General features: G+C 47.8%; 1 protein-coding gene across 1 annotated transcript; it reads left to right on the forward strand.

The window, feature by feature from the left end:
• Positions 1-515: 515 nt before the first annotated feature.
• Positions 516-3,968, forward strand: LOC120657010 (thioredoxin reductase NTRB-like). Its single transcript, XM_039935256.1, has 2 exons — positions 516-1,668; positions 3,590-3,968. The coding sequence occupies exons 1-2, from the start codon at positions 744-746 to the stop codon at positions 3,658-3,660; spliced, it is 996 nt and encodes a 331-aa protein (XP_039791190.1). The 5' UTR covers positions 516-743; the 3' UTR covers positions 3,661-3,968.
• The last annotated feature ends 18,225 nt before the right edge of the window (positions 3,969-22,193 follow it).

The following is a 22,193-nucleotide window of genomic DNA, read 5'->3' on the forward strand; positions in this document are numbered from 1 at the left end:
CTTGACACTAACAGGCAAAGCGAGCGTAATTATATATTATATAGATTGAAAAGATAAATGTACTCCGCCAGTCCCTCAGTCGAAAAAGAAGGAATAAAACTACATAGCATTAAAAGCAAACCATTGAAAGAGATCGACTTTGTAAAATACTCCCTCCATTCTAAACTATAAGTCATTCTAAGAATATTAGAGAGTCAAATTTTCTTAAATTTAACCAAATTTTTATAGAAAAATAATAACATTTACAATACCAACTAAGTATCATTAGGTTCTTCATTACTTATATTTTCATAATATATATATATATCATTTTGATGTCATAAACCTTTCTATTTCTCTATATAATTTTTGGTCAAACATAAAATGTTTTGACTTTCTAAATTTTTTGAAATGACTTATAATTTGAAATACATAGTTTAGGACGTAGAGAGTATTTATTTGCACGTACAGGGTGTACGAAACGCCGGGGGGGGGGGGGGGCTGTGTGCAAATAGCCAAATACATCAATCTTGTAAACAAGTAAACATGTCGCCGCATTTCACATGTCAATGAAAATTGTTCATTTGTTCCATGCTGATTGCAATTCGATGCTGGCATGTACTGGATCAACATTGGGAGACACTAGCCATTGGCTAGCTTCCTGAAAGACCAGTGACCAGAAACCGACGAGGTGCGAAGTGTAATTTCCCTTCCGAATTCAGAGGCGCCCCCTTGACCGCCGCCGCCAAGCCGAGCAAGCAGCCATGGACGGATCCGCCGCCGCGCCACTCCGCACGCGCGTCTGCATCATCGGGAGCGGCCCCGCCGCGCACACGGCGGCCATCTACGCCGCCCGCGCGGAGCTCAAGCCCGTGCTCTTCGAGGGCTGGATGGCCAACGACATCGCCGCGGGCGGGCAGCTCACCACCACCACCGATGTCGAGAACTTCCCGGGCTTCCCCGACGGCATCATGGGCGCCGACCTCATGGAACGCTGCCGCGCGCAGTCCCGCCGCTTCGGCACCAACATCCTCTCCGAGACCGTCACCGCCGTCGACTTCTCGGCCCGCCCCTTCCGCGTCGCCTCCGACTCCACCACCGTTCTCGCCGACGCGGTCGTCGTCGCCACGGGGGCCGTCGCCCGACGCCTCCACTTCCCCGGCTCCGATGCGTACTGGAACCGCGGCATCTCCGCCTGCGCCGTCTGCGACGGCGCCGCCCCCATCTTTCGGAACAAGCCCATCGCCGTCATAGGCGGCGGCGACTCCGCCATGGAGGAGGCCAATTTCCTCACCAAGTACGGCTCCCATGTCTACATCATCCACCGCCGAAACACCTTCCGGGCTTCCAAGATCATGCAGGCCAGGGCGCTCGAGAACCCAAAAATCCAGGTCATCTGGGACTCGGAGGTTGTCGAGGCCTATGGCGGCGAAGGCGGCGGCCCATTGGCTAGCGTCAAGGTCAAGAACCTGGTGAGTGGTGATATCTCGGATCTTCAGGTGGCCGGCCTCTTCTTTGCCATTGGGCATGAGCCGGCGACCAAGTTCCTCGGTGGGCAGCTCGAACTCGATTCAGATGGATATGTCGCAACCAAGCCGGGCTCCACTCACACCAGTGTGAAGGGGGTATTCGCTGCTGGCGACGTGCAGGACAAGAAGTATCGCCAGGCCATTACTGCTGCTGGATCAGGTATTCCTCTACTGCTATGTGATTCTGTCATTTTGTGTTGCAAGGGATTCTTGAGGGTGTGTTTAGATACCCAAAATTTTACGACACTACAGTAACTTTGAATGTTTGACCACTAATTAGGAGTAGTATTAAATGTGGATAAGTAACAAAACCCATTCAACAACCCCTAGGTGTAATTGCGAGACGAATCTTTTAAGCCTAATTTGATCATGATTAGATAATGTCGTGCTACAGTAAACAACCTCTAATGATGGATTAATTAGGTTTAATAGATTCGGCTCGCGATTTTCCGTTCATCCGTGTAATTAGTTTTATAATTAGATCATGTTTAGCCCTTCTAATCTTCGGTTGAAAACTGCTACAGTGAATTTCGTCCAAAATTTTACAGTGTCTAAACACACCCTCAATGTTCATACATATCAATCAGGGTAGAAATACCCCTCTGAAATGCAATGGAAATCATGAAGGATCAATGGCTAGTAGCTTAGTTTATGTTTTAGCTATGTCATGAGAGTATGACGCTTCAAAGAGGAACTTTCTTAAAGTACAATGTGGGAATTATTCTTGCTTTCCGGTGACAATCAGATGCATCCTTTGATAATTGGTAGCATTTCAATTTCTCTCTCTCTCTCTCTCTCTCTCTCTCTCTCTATATATATATATATATATATATATCACAATATTATCCTAGATGTAACTCTGATAATTACCCCTGTAAATTCAAAATACTAGAAATTAATACCAAACCATTCTATAAAGTAGTTTAACGACAAATCTGGTGTTTTATTCCATATGTCCATTCTTCATAGCTTTACATGTACGAGTTCTAAAAACATCATTTAGTGAAGAGAGAAAAAAATTACTTTTCAGTGCTGCAGTTAACCAAAAGATTTCTGAATTTAGAGCAACTGGGCATATGGGTAGAGCTATTGTGAAGGGGTGGTAACGGATCATGGCCCTAGTAGTCTCTTCACAATCCAACTTGGGCCTTATACATTTTTAACTCAAAATTGTATAAGATTAGAGCTTGGCCCTTAGATTATCTAAGTCAAATTTCAGGGATTCTATTGTGATGTATAGGAATTGGAACTTTATGCTGGCAGTCTCATTAACATTTGCTATTGTAATTCTTCCGAGTTGATGAGTTTTCAGGGATGCCTAGTTGCATATCCTGTTCAGTTATTTGAGCAGGCCTGTAGGCATTATAATTTTACCGTAATTCATATGAGACAATAAAATTGGAATTTATTGCATACCCGCATGAGGTTAACAGAGAAGGTCCAGGTTCAACTTTCCTGTGTTGTTGACTTAAGAGCTTTGGATGGGCCTAAAATAATAAAACTAGACCTGCGCTCATGGCTGAACACTACCAAGTAGACTAGTAGAGTCTTGGCTGAGCAATACCCAAATAAATCTGTTTAGCCAACACATTCTTCAAGTTAAGATAGAACAGATGTTGTGATCAAAAGGGCTGAATTTCTGATAACATCCCTTTGGTGCAGTACTCCATTGATAATGTTCATGAACTGCACAAATGAGTATTAATTTGTTAAAATGCAGAATCGAATGAGTTTCAGTGACTCCTGCAGCTCAGAAAGAGTTAAACTGTTAACATTTTTGTCTAGAAAAGTCCGCATACGAGATGCATCTACTTTCTACAAAGCTTTTGTTATCTTTTCACCTAAAAAAGAAATGCACGCATTTGGTTTTGGTCTGGTTTTCTTTTGTTTCATAAGTGTGATTCAAAGCTATGGCCTCCCGATCCTACTGCTAGAGTGGCCAGATTATGAATGGTGGTTGTGACTCACAGTATTGTGACGAGATCAATCTAGGAACTGTATCTTAGTGATTTCAGCTGATAATATATTTGTAGATTAGTGTGACCAATATCTAATTCTGGCATCACCTATGGACGGTGCAGGGTGCATGGCCGCTCTGGACGCTGAGCACTATCTGCAGGAGATCGGTGCGCAGGAGGGCAAGTCTGATTGACTATATTTGGGTATTGCAACCACCAGCCAATCAAAATGCCAATTGCCGGTGCTGAAATCTACCCTCTGATGTGTGTCACGCCATGGGTATTCATGATCGAGAAACTTTGGATTTTTGTGCTGCTTATGAGTAACACACTATTCTTCTCATTAGTATTCAGAAGTCTGAACGAGGCTTCTTATTTAGAGGGAGCTCTCCATGTACTCGAAATTGATTCATATTTACTTATGTCAGAACTTGTAATATTGTTTTAGATATCTCCATTGCTCGTATTGTATCGGCGTGTTCTCACCACTTGCTTCCACCAATTGTCGATGATCTACTCAGGAAGCCATGGGATCATCTCCATCAGTGTCTAGCCTTTTTAGGCCAGTTTCTTCTTTCTTTCAGTGTCAATTTTAGCTTCAGGGCTAGGAGTCAAAAGCAGTAGAAGGGGCCTTCCCAACAAACACAATTTGTACACGAATGGCGCAACCGGAACAACAAATCGGCCCTGTCTAAGCCCATTGTCTCCCTCGCGGCAGAGAGATTTCACGCCGAGCCTACTGACGGAACAAATGGAATCACAATGGACATTGGACAGCAACGCCAGTTCAGACAATTCCTCTACCCACCCGCATCCATCCTCCCCTGGCTCTGGCTGCAGACTGCAGCTCGATCGAGCTCTGGGAACGCGGCCATGGCAGGCCGACGGAGAAAGACGACGGCTCTGACTGTCTGCTCCTCTTTGAAGTTTTTCACCTGTTGATGAAAAGGGCCATTGCTATGCTCTGTGCAGCATAGAAATCGGAATCTTTGTTTCTTGAAATCTGGTCTTCATGTTCTGATCAACTTGATCCGTTGACTTGGGCTGGTTAAATCAATAAACAAATATTTAAGAGGAATGTGACTATTTTTGCATCCTGAAAAAGGTAACTAAAGCACTCTTAGGAACTGAGCAAACCGGTATGTGCAATTAGATTTGTAATTTACCTTCAGAACTTGAGTTGCGAATAATTTGATCAACCTCCAGATCGCCTCCTACGCAGTAGCCATTGTACTGTGCCCACACGTTGGCGGCAACGGCAGCAGCTACCCTGCCTAGGACTCTAGAAGGCTAGGACTCATCCTCGTCAACGAAGCCCATGGCGTTGTCATCGTGGGCTACCTCGAGCTGTGCTGGAGATAGATTCGGGGTTATGGAGCCGCATTGTACGGCAAAGTTTCATGTCCACTGGATTCTGCAGAGCGAGAGCTAGGAGAAGCCTTCACGGGGGCTGTCGGCGCCGCGAAGCCCGTCCTCCTGCTGCGCGGCACAGGCACACCGGCAATGCCGGAGCGGCCTCGCTGTTTCAGACAACGAACCACGGCGAGATCCTTCATTCACTGCGCTCCAGGTCACCACAAAAGTCCTCGAACAGATCGCGTGGCGTGGACGTTCGCCCGTAGCGGTGAGCGCCGACGATGTGCATCAGTGCATGATCCGCCCATCCCGTACAGGAGCACGAGGACGCGCGTGCCGCCTCACCGGCGAGCTGGAGTGGATCAGGAAGCAGCTCGGCCGCCCTAGGACCTCCTTCTCCTGCGCGGAAGCCGTCAGCGCCCGCTGTAGAGATGTGCTCATGTGCACGGTGTGGCTCACTGGCTGCCAATCCATGGCGCCGTGCTGCCCGCAGCACCGAGCCCAAGGGTGGACGGTAATTGAAATACCGTCCAACCCCTGGACCTCTCTTGTCCATTGATTTGCACTTGTGCGGCCTTGATTGCCTGCGAGGCAACAAAGCTCTGCCGTCTTCCTCGCGCGCTCGGCTGGTTGCCGCTCCGCTTGGCTCGACGATCAGCAGAGCAAGAAGGAAGAGGTATGTGGCGAGACGCGGGCGCGGCTTCGATCATACCGGCAGGTTGGTCAGCGCCACACCCCGACGGCCAGTCGGCCACCTACTCCTGCGCGGCGCGGCCACGCGTGCCGGCGGCCTCGCTGTCGCGGCACACGGCGGATCAACCTGTCATCACGTGCCTCGACGCCGTCGCCTCCCCTGAAAGCCCGTGCGTGAGGCCGTGGAAGTTCACGCGGACGAACGTCGACGAGGTCTGATGGCACGACCTGCGGAGCGACGCGAGCGGCCCGTCCGCCGGCGCTCCATGCCCATGGGCGCGGCGCTGCGTACGTGTACAGCCGCACAGACGAGGTAGGTCAGGAGAAAGCTATACGGCGCCTTGGCCTCCATCTTCTGCTCCGAAGCTGCGACAGCTTGTCGTGGAAGGCAGGACGGCGTGGTCACCGTTGGTGATGGCGAGCGGCCCGACCTTGGGGAGTCGGGGGTGGTCGTTGTTTGGATTACCATCCAGGATCCAGCGGCGGACGGTAAAAGGGGTGGACAGTAAATAAAATACCGTCCGCCCTCTGGGGTTTCATAACCGTCAGATTGGACCTGTACGGCTGTGATCAACGCGCGGGTCGCAAGCCTGCGAGACCCTTTCCTTTGTGCGCTTGACCGGCGTGCCCGCGTCGAGCTCCGGTGAGGTGAGCAGAGGTACCGCCCGGGAATGCAGCAGCCGCAGGCATGTGAGGCTTCCTAGCTCCTGCCCTCTGCCCTGCGCCGCGCCCTCCAATGTCCGCCTCAGCCGTGAGCGATGGCCCGTCGCGGTGCTCATCTTAGTTGCCGGCGAGCCGGCGACGACGCCGGCGACTACCCCGGTCAAATTGCCCGTTCCGCGCAAGATTCACCTCAAGCTAACAATGCCATATGGGTATTCATGATCGAGAAACCTTGTATTTTTGTGCTGCTTAGAGTCTGAATAAGCTTCCCTTTTAAGAGGGAACTCTCGATAGACTCGAAATTTATTCATATGTACTTAGGTCGGAACTGTTGGGCTATCTCTCCACATGAGAATGATTTGGAGCCCATCAAACTCATAAAGACAGCCCACAAGCTCAAATGCTTATGCACCATTGATGTAGTGTTTGAATCAATGGTTGAGATTGCTCTTTGAGAGTTAGTGGCAAGTAAGGAATGTCTACCCTCATCTTTACCAGGTGCTGGCCGTCACTTTGAGTGGGTGGAAGAGCAGAACACACACAACATAACTAGAGAGAAGAGAGGAAGAAGAAGGAGAAGCAAATTTGTCCACATTTGGTGGCTGTGAACCGATCTGCTTCGAACCAGTGATTGGAGGCTCAAGCGTGATTGGATTTGCCCCAAACTTGGTGAGCTCTTTCTACACATAGAGCACTTCGATCTGGTCAGTGGGTTTGAGGATTGGTTGAGCAGAGCATCAGATTTGATAGGGATTTTGTTAGTTCGGTGACTGCAGTTTCAGCACAGAGCAGTTTCGGTAGATGATTTGTTTGGGTGGTCAAACAGTGTACGATTGAGCTGAAATTTGGTCAGTAGTCAGAGTACTCGTAGATCTACTTGCCTACCAAAATTTGTGCACAAGGGAGCTATGGTTTATGAGATATGAACTGATTACTGAAGGGGACAGAATCTACGACTTCTCTATTGACAGTTGTCATACCTCTTGATATATAATTGTGGTTGTTGTTATTTTTGATGCCAAGTGTATCATGGTGAATGTGTTGCTGCTGGTGTAATCCTCTAGAGGTACTAGAGAAGATTTCTTATAACTATTTATTGATTATAGTGGAAACTTGGAGTGGACCGATTGGTCCCGTGGGTTTTTTACTCCTCATATTAAGGAGGTTTTCGCACGTAAATTTCTGTGTCTCTTGTGCATGTGATTCTTATTCTTCCGCTGCATATCTGTTGGTAAATGTTCTCCTCAATGGTCATCACAAGATGAGGGATTAAGTTGTGCAATTGTTAGTGCCGTTATCCCAACAGAAACTTGTATTATTGTTTTAGATGTCTACATCGCTCAGTATTGTATATCGGCGTGTTGTTCGTGTCACCACATGGTTCCACCGATTGTTCATGGTCCAATCATCTGATCATTTCTTTTAAAAAAACTCATCTGATCATCTCCATCAGTGTCTAGCTTTTTTAGGTCAGTTTCTTCTTTCTTCAGGGGTAGGAGTCAAAGAAGTAGAATGAAGGGGCCTTCCAAGCAAGCAAGCAAACACAATTGCACACGCAGGCCGCAATTGGAGCAACCAAACCAGCCCTGTCTAAGCCGAGGGCCGAGCGGCCGAGCCTGCAGTCTGAACTGACGGAACAATTGGAGTAACAAATTCACAGTGGACAGCGATGTCAGTTCAGACGATTCCCCTACGGTCCTTCGCCCCTTCCCACCCCCAACCCCATCCATGATCCATTCCCTGGTTGTAGCTCGAGCTCAGAGAACGGGGCCATGGCAGACCGATGGGGAAAGACGACGGCTCGGCCTGACGCCTGTCTGCTTCTCTGTTGTTTTCCACATGTGGATGACAAGGGCCATTCTCATGCTATGTGCAGCATAGAAATAAGAATAATATTTATTCGTGAAATCTGGTCTTACATGTTCTAATCAACCTGATCCGTTTATTTGACTTGGTGCTGGTTAAATAAATCAACAAACAAATATTTAAGAGGAATATAATGTGACTATTTTGCATCTTGAAAAAGATAACTGAAGCAGTCTTAATCATGCACTGAGCAAAACGATATGGGAGTTACCATTGGAACTTACGGCAAAGTTTCATGGTCCTATGGATTCTGCAGAGCGAGAGCGAGGAGAAATCTTCACGGGGCCTGTCGGTGGCCAACCTCCTGCCGTGCGGCACGGCCACACCGGCAATGCCGGAGCGGCTCCACAGTACACCCAACGAACTACGGCGATATCCTTCCTTCACCGCGCTCCAAATCACCACAAAATTCCACGGCCGGATCGCGTGACGTGGAAGTTCTTTGCCCGTAGCGGTGAACGCCGACGATGTGTGATGGGCGGCCGCCGCCGGCCGGGCGAGCCCGTACAGGAAAACGAGGACGCGCGTGCCGCTCACCGGCCAGCTGGGGTGTATTAGGTAGCAGCTTGGCCGCCCTAGGGCCTCCATCTCCTGCGCGGAAGCAGCACGCCGTGTCAGCCATCGATGGCGCCGGGCAGCCCGAGCTCAGCGGGGCGACGGTATTTCAGGGGTGGACGGTAAATGAAATACCGTCCACCCCTGGCCTCTCTGGTCCGTTCGTTTGCACTTGTGCGGCCTAGATTGATTGCCTGCCTGCGAGATGAACTGGCGAGGCCATGCCGTTCTCCACGCGCTTTCGGCTGCTTGCCGCTCCGCCTGGCTTGACGATCAGCAGAGCAAGAAGGAAGAACTCTGTGGCGACACGCGGGCGCGGCTCCGATCACACCGGCGAGTTGGTCAGCGCCACATCTCGACGGCCAGTCGGCCACCTGCTCCTGCGCAGCGGGGCCACGCGTGCCGCCCTCGTGGTCGCAGCACATGGCGGATCAACCTGACATCACGCGCCTCGCCGCCAGAGCCTCCATGCGAGCTCGTCGACCGCACGGGGTCCGGCGGCTGTGGAAGTTCACGCAGACGAACGCCGACGAGGTCTGATGGGACGGCCGGACTGCACAGCGACACGGGCGGCGAGCCGCCGCACCCTCGGCGCTCCATGCCCATGAGCGCGGCGTGTACATATCCGAAGCTCCGAGCAGCCGTGGTGGGTCAGGAGAAAGATAAACGGCGCCGTGGTCTTCTGCTCCGAAGCTGCGATAGCTCGTTGTGGAAGCCGCGATGGCGTCGCCGCCGTTGGTCTCGGCGGGTGGCCAGAGCTGAGGGTGCGGTCGTTGTTAGGATTACCGTCCAGGGGTGGACGGTAAATGAAATACCGTCCACCCTCTGGGGTTGCTAACCGTTAGATTTGACCTGGACGGCCGCGATCAACGCGCGCGTCGCACGCCAGGGAGCCCCTTTCCTCTCTCCGAGCGCTCGACCACCGTGTCCCCCTCCGGCCTCCATGATTCCCGGCGTCGAGCTCCGGCGAGGTGAGCCTAGACACCGCCCGAGAAGGCAGCCGCCAGTGAGGCTTCCTGGGTCCGTCCTGCACTCTGCCCTGAGCGCCGCGCCCTCCAATGTCGGCGTCAGATCAGCCGTTAGCGATGCCATGTCGCGGTGCTCGGCTAGGTTCCCGGCGACTACACGCTCTGCTCGCCACCGCGTTCTGGGATGTGTCCTGGCCGGTGCCACCATCAACAAGCAGCTCTGCGCGAGGGCGTATGCGCTGATCGTCATGCCGGTGCCCGTGCTGGTGATGCTGGCGCTTGCCCTGACCTCCGTGTGAGACATGCACCAGTACACGTCCCCGACGGTCGGCCTCCTTGGATTCCTCGCGGTGGCGGTAGCCGCCGAGGCCACCCTCGTCGTTCTCGTGAAGTCGTGACGATGCTGCAGGTTCACGATGCCCTGTTCTTGTTGATCAGCTGCCGGTGGCGACCGCCGTCAAGGAGGTGCGTGACCTCGGCAGATGACAGAGGCGGCTAGCTTACTAGCTAGCTCCATCTCCATACATGTGTTCAGGATTCAGGGCTTACCAGCAGGGATTTGTAGAGAATTTATTAGTCCAGTGGTTAATTAAATCCATACAAATTGAATTAAAAGACCAATTGTACATTTTTTAGTCTGCGATGGGATATAATTGAATTAAAAGTTTTTTTTCCGAATATGCAGGAGAGCTGTGTATCTTTGTATTAATAGATAGAAAAAAAAAGAATTTTTACAACACGCAATGTTGAAGCACACACAATTTTAGATGTGCAGCTCCTATTACACAATTTTAGATGTGCAGCTCCTATTACAAAGTAGTTCAGCTGCTATTACAAAGAGCGAAAACTGATTACTCGGAAAATAAAAAACTTAGCCTCTTGGCCCCTGCTAGAGTTCACCTTCGGATTTGATCGAGATCAACAGCTGAGGTAGTGCAGTAACTTGTGCTCTAAAAATTCTGACGTTTCTCTCCTTTCAAATTTGCCAGCAGACTAAGGCAAATAGTGTGTCGAAACCTTTTTGCGAGCTATCAGGAAGCAGCGCTCTGAATTCGTGCCACCTTTCTCTGATCTCGGCGGTGACAGGTTCACACCCAGGGCTGCAAAAACTTCGTACCAGACTTGCATAGTCACGGTACAAGAGGCGAACAGGTGGTTGCATGTTTCAGGGTCTTAATAGGGCAGTTTGTGTGTGTCTCCAGACCATGCCTCTCTCTTCTGTCAGTCGTCCAATGACATTGTCTGAATACCAACCAAAAGAATATCTTCACTTTCAGGTGCACCCAAGTTTGCCAGATCAGTTTGTGCCTAGGGAAAATGCATGACCGATCCTTGATGTAGCATTAGATATGCAGGCTTCGCAGAATACTGAGTTACTGACCGTTGGTGTTCCATATCGCCAAATACACTGATCATCTTGATCAGGCTGTAGTTACACAGCAGTGAGCCTCAATTAGAGCTGCAAGTAATCGGCAATTGCCCCTGAATTCCTCTTACCCACCGCCGATCATGTATTGCCTCCGCGACGTTAATTGAATTAAAAATAGTTAATGCTATGTAACAGGGAAAGCGAGCATACTCTGGGTTCCAAGATTACAAGAACAGTAGAAATACCCCTCCAATGCCTCCATGCTGGACTGGATCGTTCGTCAGTACGGCGTACGCTCAGCTAGACTTGTGACTGGTCGGCACTACTGTTCGTCTACACGTCCGTTTACACCGTTTCCACGACGTGTAAACGCTACTCAATTGGTAGCCGTGTAGGTCGATTAGCTGAGCAAATCCGTATAAAACTGTTTCGACCATTTATAAAGCCGTTTAAACGGCCGTATATTCCGACTATTTGCTACACCGTGGGTGACCGACTGTTGACCGTTTAACGTTTAGGCTAACATTGGTTGCCTCTATCTAGGTCGTATTTCACTTGTGTCTATGATTTACACAGGTGCCTCATCCGCGCGCTATGGCCAAATTTGTAATTTTTTTTGTTAATCATCAATTGAGCTAAGTGAGTTTTTCTTTGAGAGCATGCACAAACGGAATGCTAGCGATGGTATGGTGTTTGAATCCTAGAGTAGTCCCGTCACATCGTATATTTGAATACCAATTAGAAATATTAATTGTAGGTTGCATAAATGGTGGCTAACTTATGAGCGAGAGTCCATCTATATCTACACCTATTATTACTAGAGCGAGTAAGGTTTCCACCTAAATATTTGGTCCATCTTGTCTCATTGACAGGTGGGCCTTAGTATATGCCGTATACCAGTCGAACTAGCCTTTCATCAATTGGAATCTTAATTGAAACACTAACAAATCAATCAGAATCATAACCGGAATCTGGACAAATTAATCCGAATACCAATCGGATAATGCCTCGCATGATTGCATGATCATAACACGGCCTATACATGGAGTGATCGAGCACAAAGTTGGTGAAATTATGTAGATTTATTATATTACCCGTAGACGTACTGATACTATGTTAATAAAGACTAATTAGTTCATGATCTGACCATGTTGTGCTACAGTAAACATGTGCTAATAATGGTTTAATTAGGCTTAATAGGTTCAGTCTCTCAAATTAGCGCCAACTTATGAAATATTTTATAATTAGAACATCTTAAAGAGCTTCTTCAAATTACACTAGTCAAATTTTATTTAGCTAGCTATTTAGCTATCTAAAAAGTGAAAAATCCAACCGTTTCTTTATCCATTTTCTACTCGATCCACTCCATCCCCTTCTCCGTAGCCGCCCCATTCATGCTTCGCGGCCAAGGAGAAGCTGGACCACGCTCAGGCGGCAGGAGCTCGACCCCGCCGGATATCGAGGTGCGTGCGGCCCCGCTGCCGGCCGCGGCTGCAGGCGCGCACGGGCCATGTGAGGAGCTCCGGGAGAGGCGAGAGTCGAGGATAGCGAGCGGAGTTTGGCTCGATATGTTTGACGAGCCAGCACCCGTGAATAGCGTGGAAGATGGCGAGGGAACCCGATGCCGAGTCTGATGAATGTGTCATTTTGGTGATCTTTTTATTTTTTTAGTTATCTGATTTGGGATACAGAGAGTCTTCCAATGTAGGTTGAGGCGAATTAAATTAATATGTTCTAAGTTGTACCCAAAGTTCTTCATTAACTTGTCGATTTTGATAATTAGAACATATAGCATGGGTCCTGTTTGGCAAGGCTTCTACTAGCTCCGGCTTGTTCAGAGAAGTCCTACCAAATGTTATGTTTTGTATGAAGAGCCGTATTTTGTGGAAAATAGAGGAGCCGGAGCCATTTTGGAGGAGTCCTGCCAAAAGATACATATACCAAAAATTAATAGCACTCGTAGCACGTAAACAAATACAACATGAGCGAGCATTAAGCAAATGAACAATGTAGATATACCGGGCTGCGTGCGGGACATCACACAATCACAGACACATCACCCAAAATGTGGTTAAATCGTTTTATGAAATTTTTACTACAGCAATTGTATACCAGCACTGGAGTCGATGAAAGAGCAAGCAAGGCTAATCACAATATGAGTGTTATATGTATAAAATGCTATACCATATCAATAAGTTGGCTGATATTGCAGGGTCAATTATGAAGAGGAGTGAAATGGTGATAACACTCATCCAGCACAATTACCAAGTTTTCAGTCTCGGTAAATGTGTGATGATACTCCCCACAGAGACTGATCGAAGGGAAAGTACAACTGTATATGCAGCTGTTGTCTATTTGACACAAACAAGCAGCTGGTAGAACAGACCATTTGTTTAGCTGTCTACAAGGTTTTTAATTCATCCTTTGACACATATAGATCATGGTAATCTACCGCATACTTGATATTTGTAGCTATTTTGTTGCATAATGAGAGAATGTACAATACATTCAAATAATTCACATGACTCATAAAATAAGCAGGTATATAATATAAATATTAATATGAAAAGTCACTATTTGATTGCACATGTTGCTGTAATTGTTCCTTTGCCCATAACAATAATGCAATATGCGCTCAACTAAATCATCCTTGAGTTGCCTATGCGTAGAGCGAGCCCGGATAGCCGAGTTTCTATTAAGCACCTCCACAAAGAATGGATTAGGGTTAGTATTTGTACTCACTTCCGATGGTAGGACAATGGTTGTGCTCATAATCTCACTCAAATCCAATGGAATTCTAACCAACTCTTTCTCATCTTCGACTATCATACTATGGAGCATAACGCAAGTTTGCATTATATTAACAATCAACCTGATAATGGTTTGGTGGCAAACCAGTATTTTTGGTTTGGGCTTCCCACGGTTGAGCTTCAGTTAGGTGCAAATGGGCTGACATTAGGAAATAGTTTGGGTCGGTTTAGCTCCATGCGGGAAACAGTTCAGGTCCGTTTGGATTGGGACTCAACGGTTCTCGTCAAGCCAATAAAGCAGGAGTCATACATACTAAAAAATAGTAGAGGTTTAGAACTGGTTTGAGCGATGTTGAGTGGTTTGTTTTGGTTTATCCTGCAGCTGGTCTGGTCTAGTGGGGTGGGGTGGTCTGAGGCGTACATGATTTTGCAGAAAGTTTGGTGCGGCTTTGGTGTGGTTTTGAAACCATTAGCAGCTTGAATTAACTACATCATCCCTCTTCCATAATCTTGTTGGACGGTTGACAATATCAAAACGGGATCATCTCCGACTCGGCAGTGGCTAGGGTTGCGTCTTCGTCGCCATCGAGGTTTGGGATGTGTATTTGAGGGGGGCGCGGTAGGGGATTTGGGAGAGGTTTGGCACCAAAGGGCAAATAGCGCGCGTGCACAGGATCCTTGCCGCCGGCGCCGACCGCCAGCATGTCGTACAACGGCCTTCCGTGTGCACGGGTCGTACAACGGGGGCCACGAGCTATCGGTTTCTATCGGGCCACGGGATTTTGTAAGGAAAATGGTCCCATTAGGCCATTGTTTTGTGATTTTGGTGATTGAGTAACAACGCAGTCAATGGGACTAATTAGTTTGTCAAGTGAGCAATTATAGATCCCAGGGATGAAGCAAAAAGGCCAACCAAAGCAAAACACGAAGAAAGAACTCAAAGAAGCACTGAATTGGACGAGTTCTGCAGAAACAGTTGCATCGGTTGAACTGTGACCCAGCACCGGCCTAACCGGTAGGCCTCGGATGCACCGGTGCCCTATCACCGGAGCAATGTGCAGTGCTGGTGCCAGAAAGTCAAGTGGCACCGGATGCACCGGTGGTGCAAAGTTGAAGCACCGGTGCAAGCACCATTCTATGCACCAGAGAGCATGTCAAGTGGCCAGGACACAACTTCTTCAGCACCGGTTGAACCGACGGTGCACCGGTGCAATTCTATGTCAGCTGCAAGGGAAAGAAGCTGCACCGGATGCACCGGAGACTTGGCACCGATCTAACCGGTGACAGCCACGTCAGCTGTCAGAATGCCAACGGCTACTGATGAGCCATGAGTGACCGGTTGCACCGGTGCACCCTCACCGGTCTATCCGGTGCCCTGCGCAGAAAAGGCCCAATGTCGTGAGAGTATGACGCTTCAAAGAGGAACTTTCTTAAAGTACAATGTGGGAATTATTCTTGCTTTCCGGTGACAATCAGATGCATCCTTTGATAATTGGTAGCATTTCAATTTCTCTCTCTCTCTCTCTCTCTCTCTATATATATATATATATATATATATATATATCACAATATTATCCTAGATGTAACTCTGATAATTACCCCTGTAAATTCAAAATACTAGAAATTAATACCAAACCATTCTATAAAGTAGTTTAACGACAAATCTGGTGTTTTATTCCATATGTCCATTCTTCATAGCTTTACATGTACGAGTTCTAAAAACATCATTTAGTGAAGAGAGAAAAAAAATTACTTTTCAGTGCTGCAGTTAACCAAAAGATTTCTGAATTTAGAGCAACTGGGCATATGGGTAGAGCTATTGTGAAGGGGTGGTAACGGATCATGGCCCTAGTAGTCTCTTCACAATCCAACTTGGGCCTTATACATTTTTAACTCAAAATTGTATAAGATTAGAGCTTGGCCCTTAGATTATCTAAGTCAAATTTCAGGGATTCTATTGTGATGTATAGGAATTGGAACTTTATGCTGGCAGTCTCATTAACATTTGCTATTGTAATTCTTCCGAGTTGATGAGTTTTCAGGGATGCCTAGTTGCATATCCTGTTCAGTTATTTGAGCAGGCCTGTAGGCATTATAATTTTACCGTAATTCATATGAGACAATAAAATTGGAATTTATTGCATACCCGCATGAGGTTAACAGAGAAGGTCCAGGTTCAACTTTCCTGTGTTGTTGACTTAAGAGCTTTGGATGGGCCTAAAATAATAAAACTAGACCTGCGCTCATGGCTGAACACTACCAAGTAGACTAGTAGAGTCTTGGCTGAGCAATACCCAAATAAATCTGTTTAGCCAACACATTCTTCAAGTTAAGATAGAACAGATGTTGTGATCAAAAGGGCTGAATTTCTGATAACATCCCTTTGGTGCAGTACTCCATTGATAATGTTCATGAACTGCACAAATGAGTATTAATTTGTTAAAATGCAGAATCGAATGAGTTTCAGTGACTCCTACAGCTCAGAAAGAGTTAAACTGTTAACATTTTTGTCTAGAAAAGTCCGCATACGAGATGCATCTACTTTCTACAAAGCTTTTGTTATCTTTTCACCTAAAAAAGAAATGCACGCATTTGGTTTTGGTCTGGTTTTCTTTTGTTTCATAAGTGTGATTCAAAGCTATGGCCTCCCGATCCTACTGCTAGAGTGGCCAGATTATGAATGGTGGTTGTGACTCACAGTATTGTGACGAGATCAATCTAGGAACTGTATCTTAGTGATTTCAGCTGATAATATATTTGTAGATTAGTGTGACCAATATCTAATTCTGGCATCACCTATGGACGGTGCAGGGTGCATGGCCGCTCTGGACGCTGAGCACTATCTGCAGGAGATCGGTGCGCAGGAGGGCAAGTCTGATTGACTATATTTGGGTATTGCAACCACCAGCCAATCAAAATGCCAATTGCCGGTGCTGAAATCTACCCTCTGATGTGTGTCACGCCATGGGTATTCATGATCGAGAAACTTTGGATTTTTGTGCTGCTTATGAGTAACACACTATTCTTCTCATTAGTATTCAGAAGTCTGAACGAGGCTTCTCATTTAGAGGGAGCTCTCCATGTACTCGAAATTGATTCATATTTACTTATGTCAGAACTTGTAATATTGTTTTAGATATCTCCATTGCTCGTATTGTATCGGCGTGTTCTCACCACTTGCTTCCACCAATTGTCGATGATCTACTCAGGAAGCCATGGGATCATCTCCATCAGTGTCTAGCCTTTTTAGGCCAGTTTCTTCTTTCTTTCAGTGTCAATTTTAGCTTCAGGGCTAGGAGTCAAAAGCAGTAGAAGGGGCCTTCCCAACAAACACAATTTGTACACGAATGGCGCAACCGGAACAACAAATCGGCCCTGTCTAAGCCCATTGTCTCCCTCGCGGCAGAGAGATTTCACGCCGAGCCTACTGACGGAACAAATGGAATCACAATGGACATTGGACAGCAACGCCAGTTCAGACAATTCCTCTACCCACCCGCATCCATCCTCCCCTGGCTCTGGCTGCAGACTGCAGCTCGATCGAGCTCTGGGAACGCGGCCATGGCAGGCCGACGGAGAAAGACGACGGCTCTGACTGTCTGCTCCTCTTTGAAGTTTTTCACCTGTTGATGAAAAGGGCCATTGCTATGCTCTGTGCAGCATAGAAATCGGAATCTTTGTTTCTTGAAATCTGGTCTTCATGTTCTGATCAACTTGATCCGTTGACTTGGGCTGGTTAAATCAATAAACAAATATTTAAGAGGAATGTGACTATTTTTGCATCCTGAAAAAGGTAACTAAAGCACTCTTAGGAACTGAGCAAACCGGTATGTGCAATTAGATTTGTAATTTACCTTCAGAACTTGAGTTGCGAATAATTTGATCAACCTCCAGATCGCCTCCTACGCAGTAGCCATTGTACTGTGCCCACACGTTGGCGGCAACGGCAGCAGCTACCCTGCCTAGGACTCTAGAAGGCTAGGACTCATCCTCGTCAACGAAGCCCATGGCGTTGTCATCGTGGGCTACCTCGAGCTGTGCTGGAGATAGATTCGGGGTTATGGAGCCGCATTGTACGGCAAAGTTTCATGTCCACTGGATTCTGCAGAGCGAGAGCTAGGAGAAGCCTTCACGGGGGCTGTCGGCGCCGCGAAGCCCGTCCTCCTGCTGCGCGGCACAGGCACACCGGCAATGCCGGAGCGGCCTCGCTGTTTCAGACAACGAACCACGGCGAGATCCTTCATTCACTGCGCTCCAGGTCACCACAAAAGTCCTCGAACAGATCGCGTGGCGTGGACGTTCGCCCGTAGCGGTGAGCGCCGACGATGTGCATCAGTGCATGATCCGCCCATCCCGTACAGGAGCACGAGGACGCGCGTGCCGCCTCACCGGCGAGCTGGAGTGGATCAGGAAGCAGCTCGGCCGCCCTAGGACCTCCTTCTCCTGCGAGGAAGCCGTCAGCGCCCGCTGTAGAGATGTGCTCATGTGCACGGTGTGGCTCACTGGCTGCCAATCCATGGCGCCGTGCTGCCCGCAGCACCGAGCCCAAGGGTGGACGGTAATTGAAATACCGTCCAACCCCTGGACCTCTCTTGTCCATTGATTTGCACTTGTGCGGCCTTGATTGCCTGCGAGGCAACAAAGCTCTGCCGTCTTCCTCGCGCGCTCGGCTGGTTGCCGCTCCGCCTGGCTCGACGATCAGCAGAGCAAGAAGGAAGAGGTATGTGGCGAGACGCGGGCGCGGCTACGATCATACCGGCAGGTTGGTCAGCGCCACACCCCGACGGCCAGTCGGCCACCTACTCCTGCGCGGCGCGGCCACGCGTGCCGGCGGCCTCGCTGTCGCGGCACACGGCGGATCAACCTGTCATCACGTGCCTCGACGCCGTCGCCTCCCCTGAAAGCCCGTGCGTGAGGCCGTGGAAGTTCACGCGGACGAACGTCGACGAGGTCTGATGGCACGACCTGCGGAGCGACGCGAGCGGCCCGTCCGCCGGCGCTCCATGCCCATGGGCGCGGCGCTGCGTACGTGTACAGCCGCACAGACGAGGTAGGTCAGGAGAAAGCTATACGGCGCCTTGGCCTCCATCTTCTGCTCCGAAGCTGCGACAGCTTGTCGTGGAAGGCAGGACGGCGTGGTCACCGTTGGTGATGGCGAGCGGCCCGACCTTGGGGAGTCGGGGGTGGTCGTTGTTTGGATTACCATCCAGGATCCAGCGGCGGACGGTAAAAGGGGTCGACAGTAAATAAAATACCGTCCGCCCTCAGGGGTTTCATAAACGTCAGATTGGACCTGTACGGCTGTGATCAACGCGCGGGTCGCAAGCCTACGAGACCCTTTCCTTTGTGCGCTTGACCGGCGTGCCCGCGTCGAGCTCCGGTGAGGTGAGCAGAGGTACCGCCCGGGAATGCAGCAGCCGCAGGCATGTGAGGCTTCCTAGCTCCTGCCCTCTGCCCTGCGCCGCGCCCTCCAATGTCCGCCTCAGCCGTGAGCGATGGCCCGTCGCAGTGCTCATCTTAGTTGCCGGCGAACAGGTACCAGACTTGCATAGTCACGGTACAAGAGGCGAACAGGTGGTTGCATGTTTCAGGGTCTTAATAGGGCAGTTTGTGTGTGTCTCCAGACCATGCCTCTCTCTTCTGTCAGTCGTCCAATGACATTGTCTGAATACCAACCAAAAGAATATCTTCACTTTCAGGTGCACCCAAGTTTGCCAGATCAGTTTGTGCCTAGGGAAAATGCATGACCGATCCTTGATGTAGCATTAGATATGCAGGCTTCGCAGAATACTGAGTTACTGACCGTTGGTGTTCCATATCGCCAAATACACTGATCATCTTGATCAGGCTGTAGTTACACAGCAGTGAGCCTCAATTAGAGCTGCAAGTAATCGGCAATTGCCCCTGAATTCCTCTTACCCACCGCCGATCATGTATTGCCTCCGCGACGTTAATTGAATTAAAAATAGTTAATGCTATGTAACAGGGAAAGCGAGCATACTCTGGGTTCCAAGATTACAAGAACAGTAGAAATACCCCTCCAATGCCTCCATGCTGGACTGGATCGTTCGTCAGTACGGCGTACGCTCAGCTAGACTTGTGACTGGTCGGCACTACTGTTCGTCTACACGCCCGTTTACACCGTTTCCACGACGTGTAAACGCTACTCAATGGGTAGCCGTGTAGGTCGATTAGCTGAGCAAATCCGTATAAAACTGTTTCGACCATTTATAAAGCCGTTTAAACGGCCGTATATTCCGACTATTTGCTACACCGTGGGTGACCGACTGTTGACCGTTTAACGTTTAGGCTAACATTGGTTGCCTCTATCTAGGTCGTATTTCACTTGTGTCTATGATTTACACAGGTGCCTCATCCGCGCGCTATGGCCAAATTTGTAATTTTTTTGTTAATCATCAATTGAGCTAAGTGAGTTTTTCTTTGAGAGCATGCACAAACGGAATGCTAGCGATGGTATGGTGTTTGAATCCTAGAGTAGTCCCGTCACATCGTATATTTGAATACCAATTAGAAATATTAATTGTAGGTTGCATAAATGGTGGCTAACTTATGAGCGAGAGTCCATCTATATCTACACCTATTACTAGAGCGAGTAAGGTTTCCACCTAAATATTTGGTCCGTCTTGTCTCATTGACAGGTGGGCCTTAGTATATGCCGTATACCAGTCGAACTAGCCTTTCATCAATTGGAATCTTAATTGAAACACTAACAAATCAATCAGAATCATAACCGGAATCTGGACAAATTAATCCGAATACCAATCGGATAATGCCTCGCATGATTGCATGATCATAACACGGCCTATACATGGAGTGATCGAGCACAAAGTTGGTGAAATTATGTAGATTTATTATATTACCCGTAGACGTACTGATACTATGTTAATAAAGACTAATTAGTTCATGATTTGACCATGTTGTGCTACAGTAAACATGCGCTAATAATGGTTTAATTAGGCTTAATAGGTTCAGTCTCTCAAATTAGCGCCAACTTATGAAATATTTTATAATTAGAACATCTTAAAGAGCTTCTTCAAATTACACTAGTCAAATTTTATTTAGCTAGCTATTTAGCTATCTAAAAAGTGAAAAATCCAACCGTTTCTTTATCCATTTTCTAGTCGATCCACTACATCCCCTTCTCCGTAGCCGCCCCATTCATGCTTCTCGGCCAAGGAGAAGCTCGACCACGCTCAGGCGGCAGGAGCTCGACCCCGCTGGATATCGAGGTGCGTGCGGCCCCGCTGCCGGCCGCGGCTGCAGGCGCGCACGGGCCATGTGAGGAGCTCCGGGAGAGGCGAGAGTCGAGGATAGCGAGCGGAGTTTGGCTCGATATGTTTGACGAGCCAGCACCCGTGAATAGCGTGGAAGATGGCGAGGGAACCGATGCCGAGTCTGATGAATGTGTCATTTTGGTGATCTTTTTATTTTTTTAGTTATCTGATTTGGGATACAGAGAGTCTTCCAATGTAGGTTGAGGCGAATTAAATTAATATGTTCTAAGTTGTACCCAAAGTTCTTCATTAACTTGTCGATTTTGATAATTAGAACATATAGCATGGGTCCTGTTTGGCAAGGCTTCTACTAGCTCCGGCTTGTTCAGAGAAGTCCTACCAAATGTTATGTTTTGTATGAAGAGCCGTATTTTGTGAAAAATAGAGGAGCCGGAGCCATTTTGGAGGAGTCCTGCCAAAAGATACATATACCAAAATTAATAGCACTCGTAGCACGTAAACAAATACAACATGAGCGAGCATTAAGCAAATGAACAATGTAGATATACCGGGCTGCGTGCGGGACATCACACAATCACAGACACATCACCCAAAACGTGGTTAAATCGTTTTATGAAATTTTTACTACAGCAATTGTATACCTGCACTGGAGTCGATGAAAGAGCAAACAAGGCTAATCTCAATATGAGTGTTATATGTATAAAATGATATACCATATCAATAAGTTGGCTGATATTGCAGGGTCAATTATGAAGAGGAGTGAAATGGTGATAACACTCATCCAGCACAATTACCAAGTTTTCAGTCTCGGTAAATGTGTGATGATACTCCCCACAGAGACTGATCGAAGGGAAAGTACAACTGTATATGCAGCTGTTGTCTATTTGACACAAACAAGCAGCTGGTAGAACAGACCATTTGTTTAGCTGTCTGCAAGGTATTTAATTCATCCTTTGACACATATAGGTCATGGTAATCTACCGCATACTTGATATTTGTAGCTATTTTGTTGCATAATGAGAGAATGTACAATACATTCAAATAATTCACATGACTCATAAAATAAGCAGGTATATAATATAAATATTAATATGAAAAGTCACTATTTGATTAAGTGATTCAAACACTATTGCACACATTTGATTAAGTGATTCAAACACTATTGCACACATTTAGGGGGAGCTAACTCTATAGCTTGTGTTTTTGTGACTAACATGCTTTCAAAGTAATATTTGTTGTAGTCACACTTCT

The sequence above is a fragment of the Panicum virgatum genome, chromosome 1N (assembly GCF_016808335.1).
Source record: "Panicum virgatum strain AP13 chromosome 1N, P.virgatum_v5, whole genome shotgun sequence".
In the NCBI taxonomy this organism is placed as follows: domain Eukaryota; kingdom Viridiplantae; phylum Streptophyta; class Magnoliopsida; order Poales; family Poaceae; genus Panicum; species Panicum virgatum.

What these genes read in the sequence shown, in the direction of transcription:
- LOC120657010 (XM_039935256.1), top strand. Translation starts at nt 744, where the DNA reads ATGGACGGATCCGCCGCCGCGCCACTCCGCACGCGCGTCTGCATCATC. An exon ending in CATTACTGCTGCTGGATCAG is followed by an intron (nt 1,669 to 3,589) that starts GTATTCCTCTAC and finishes TGGACGGTGCAG; the next exon opens with GGTGCATGGCCGCTCTGGAC.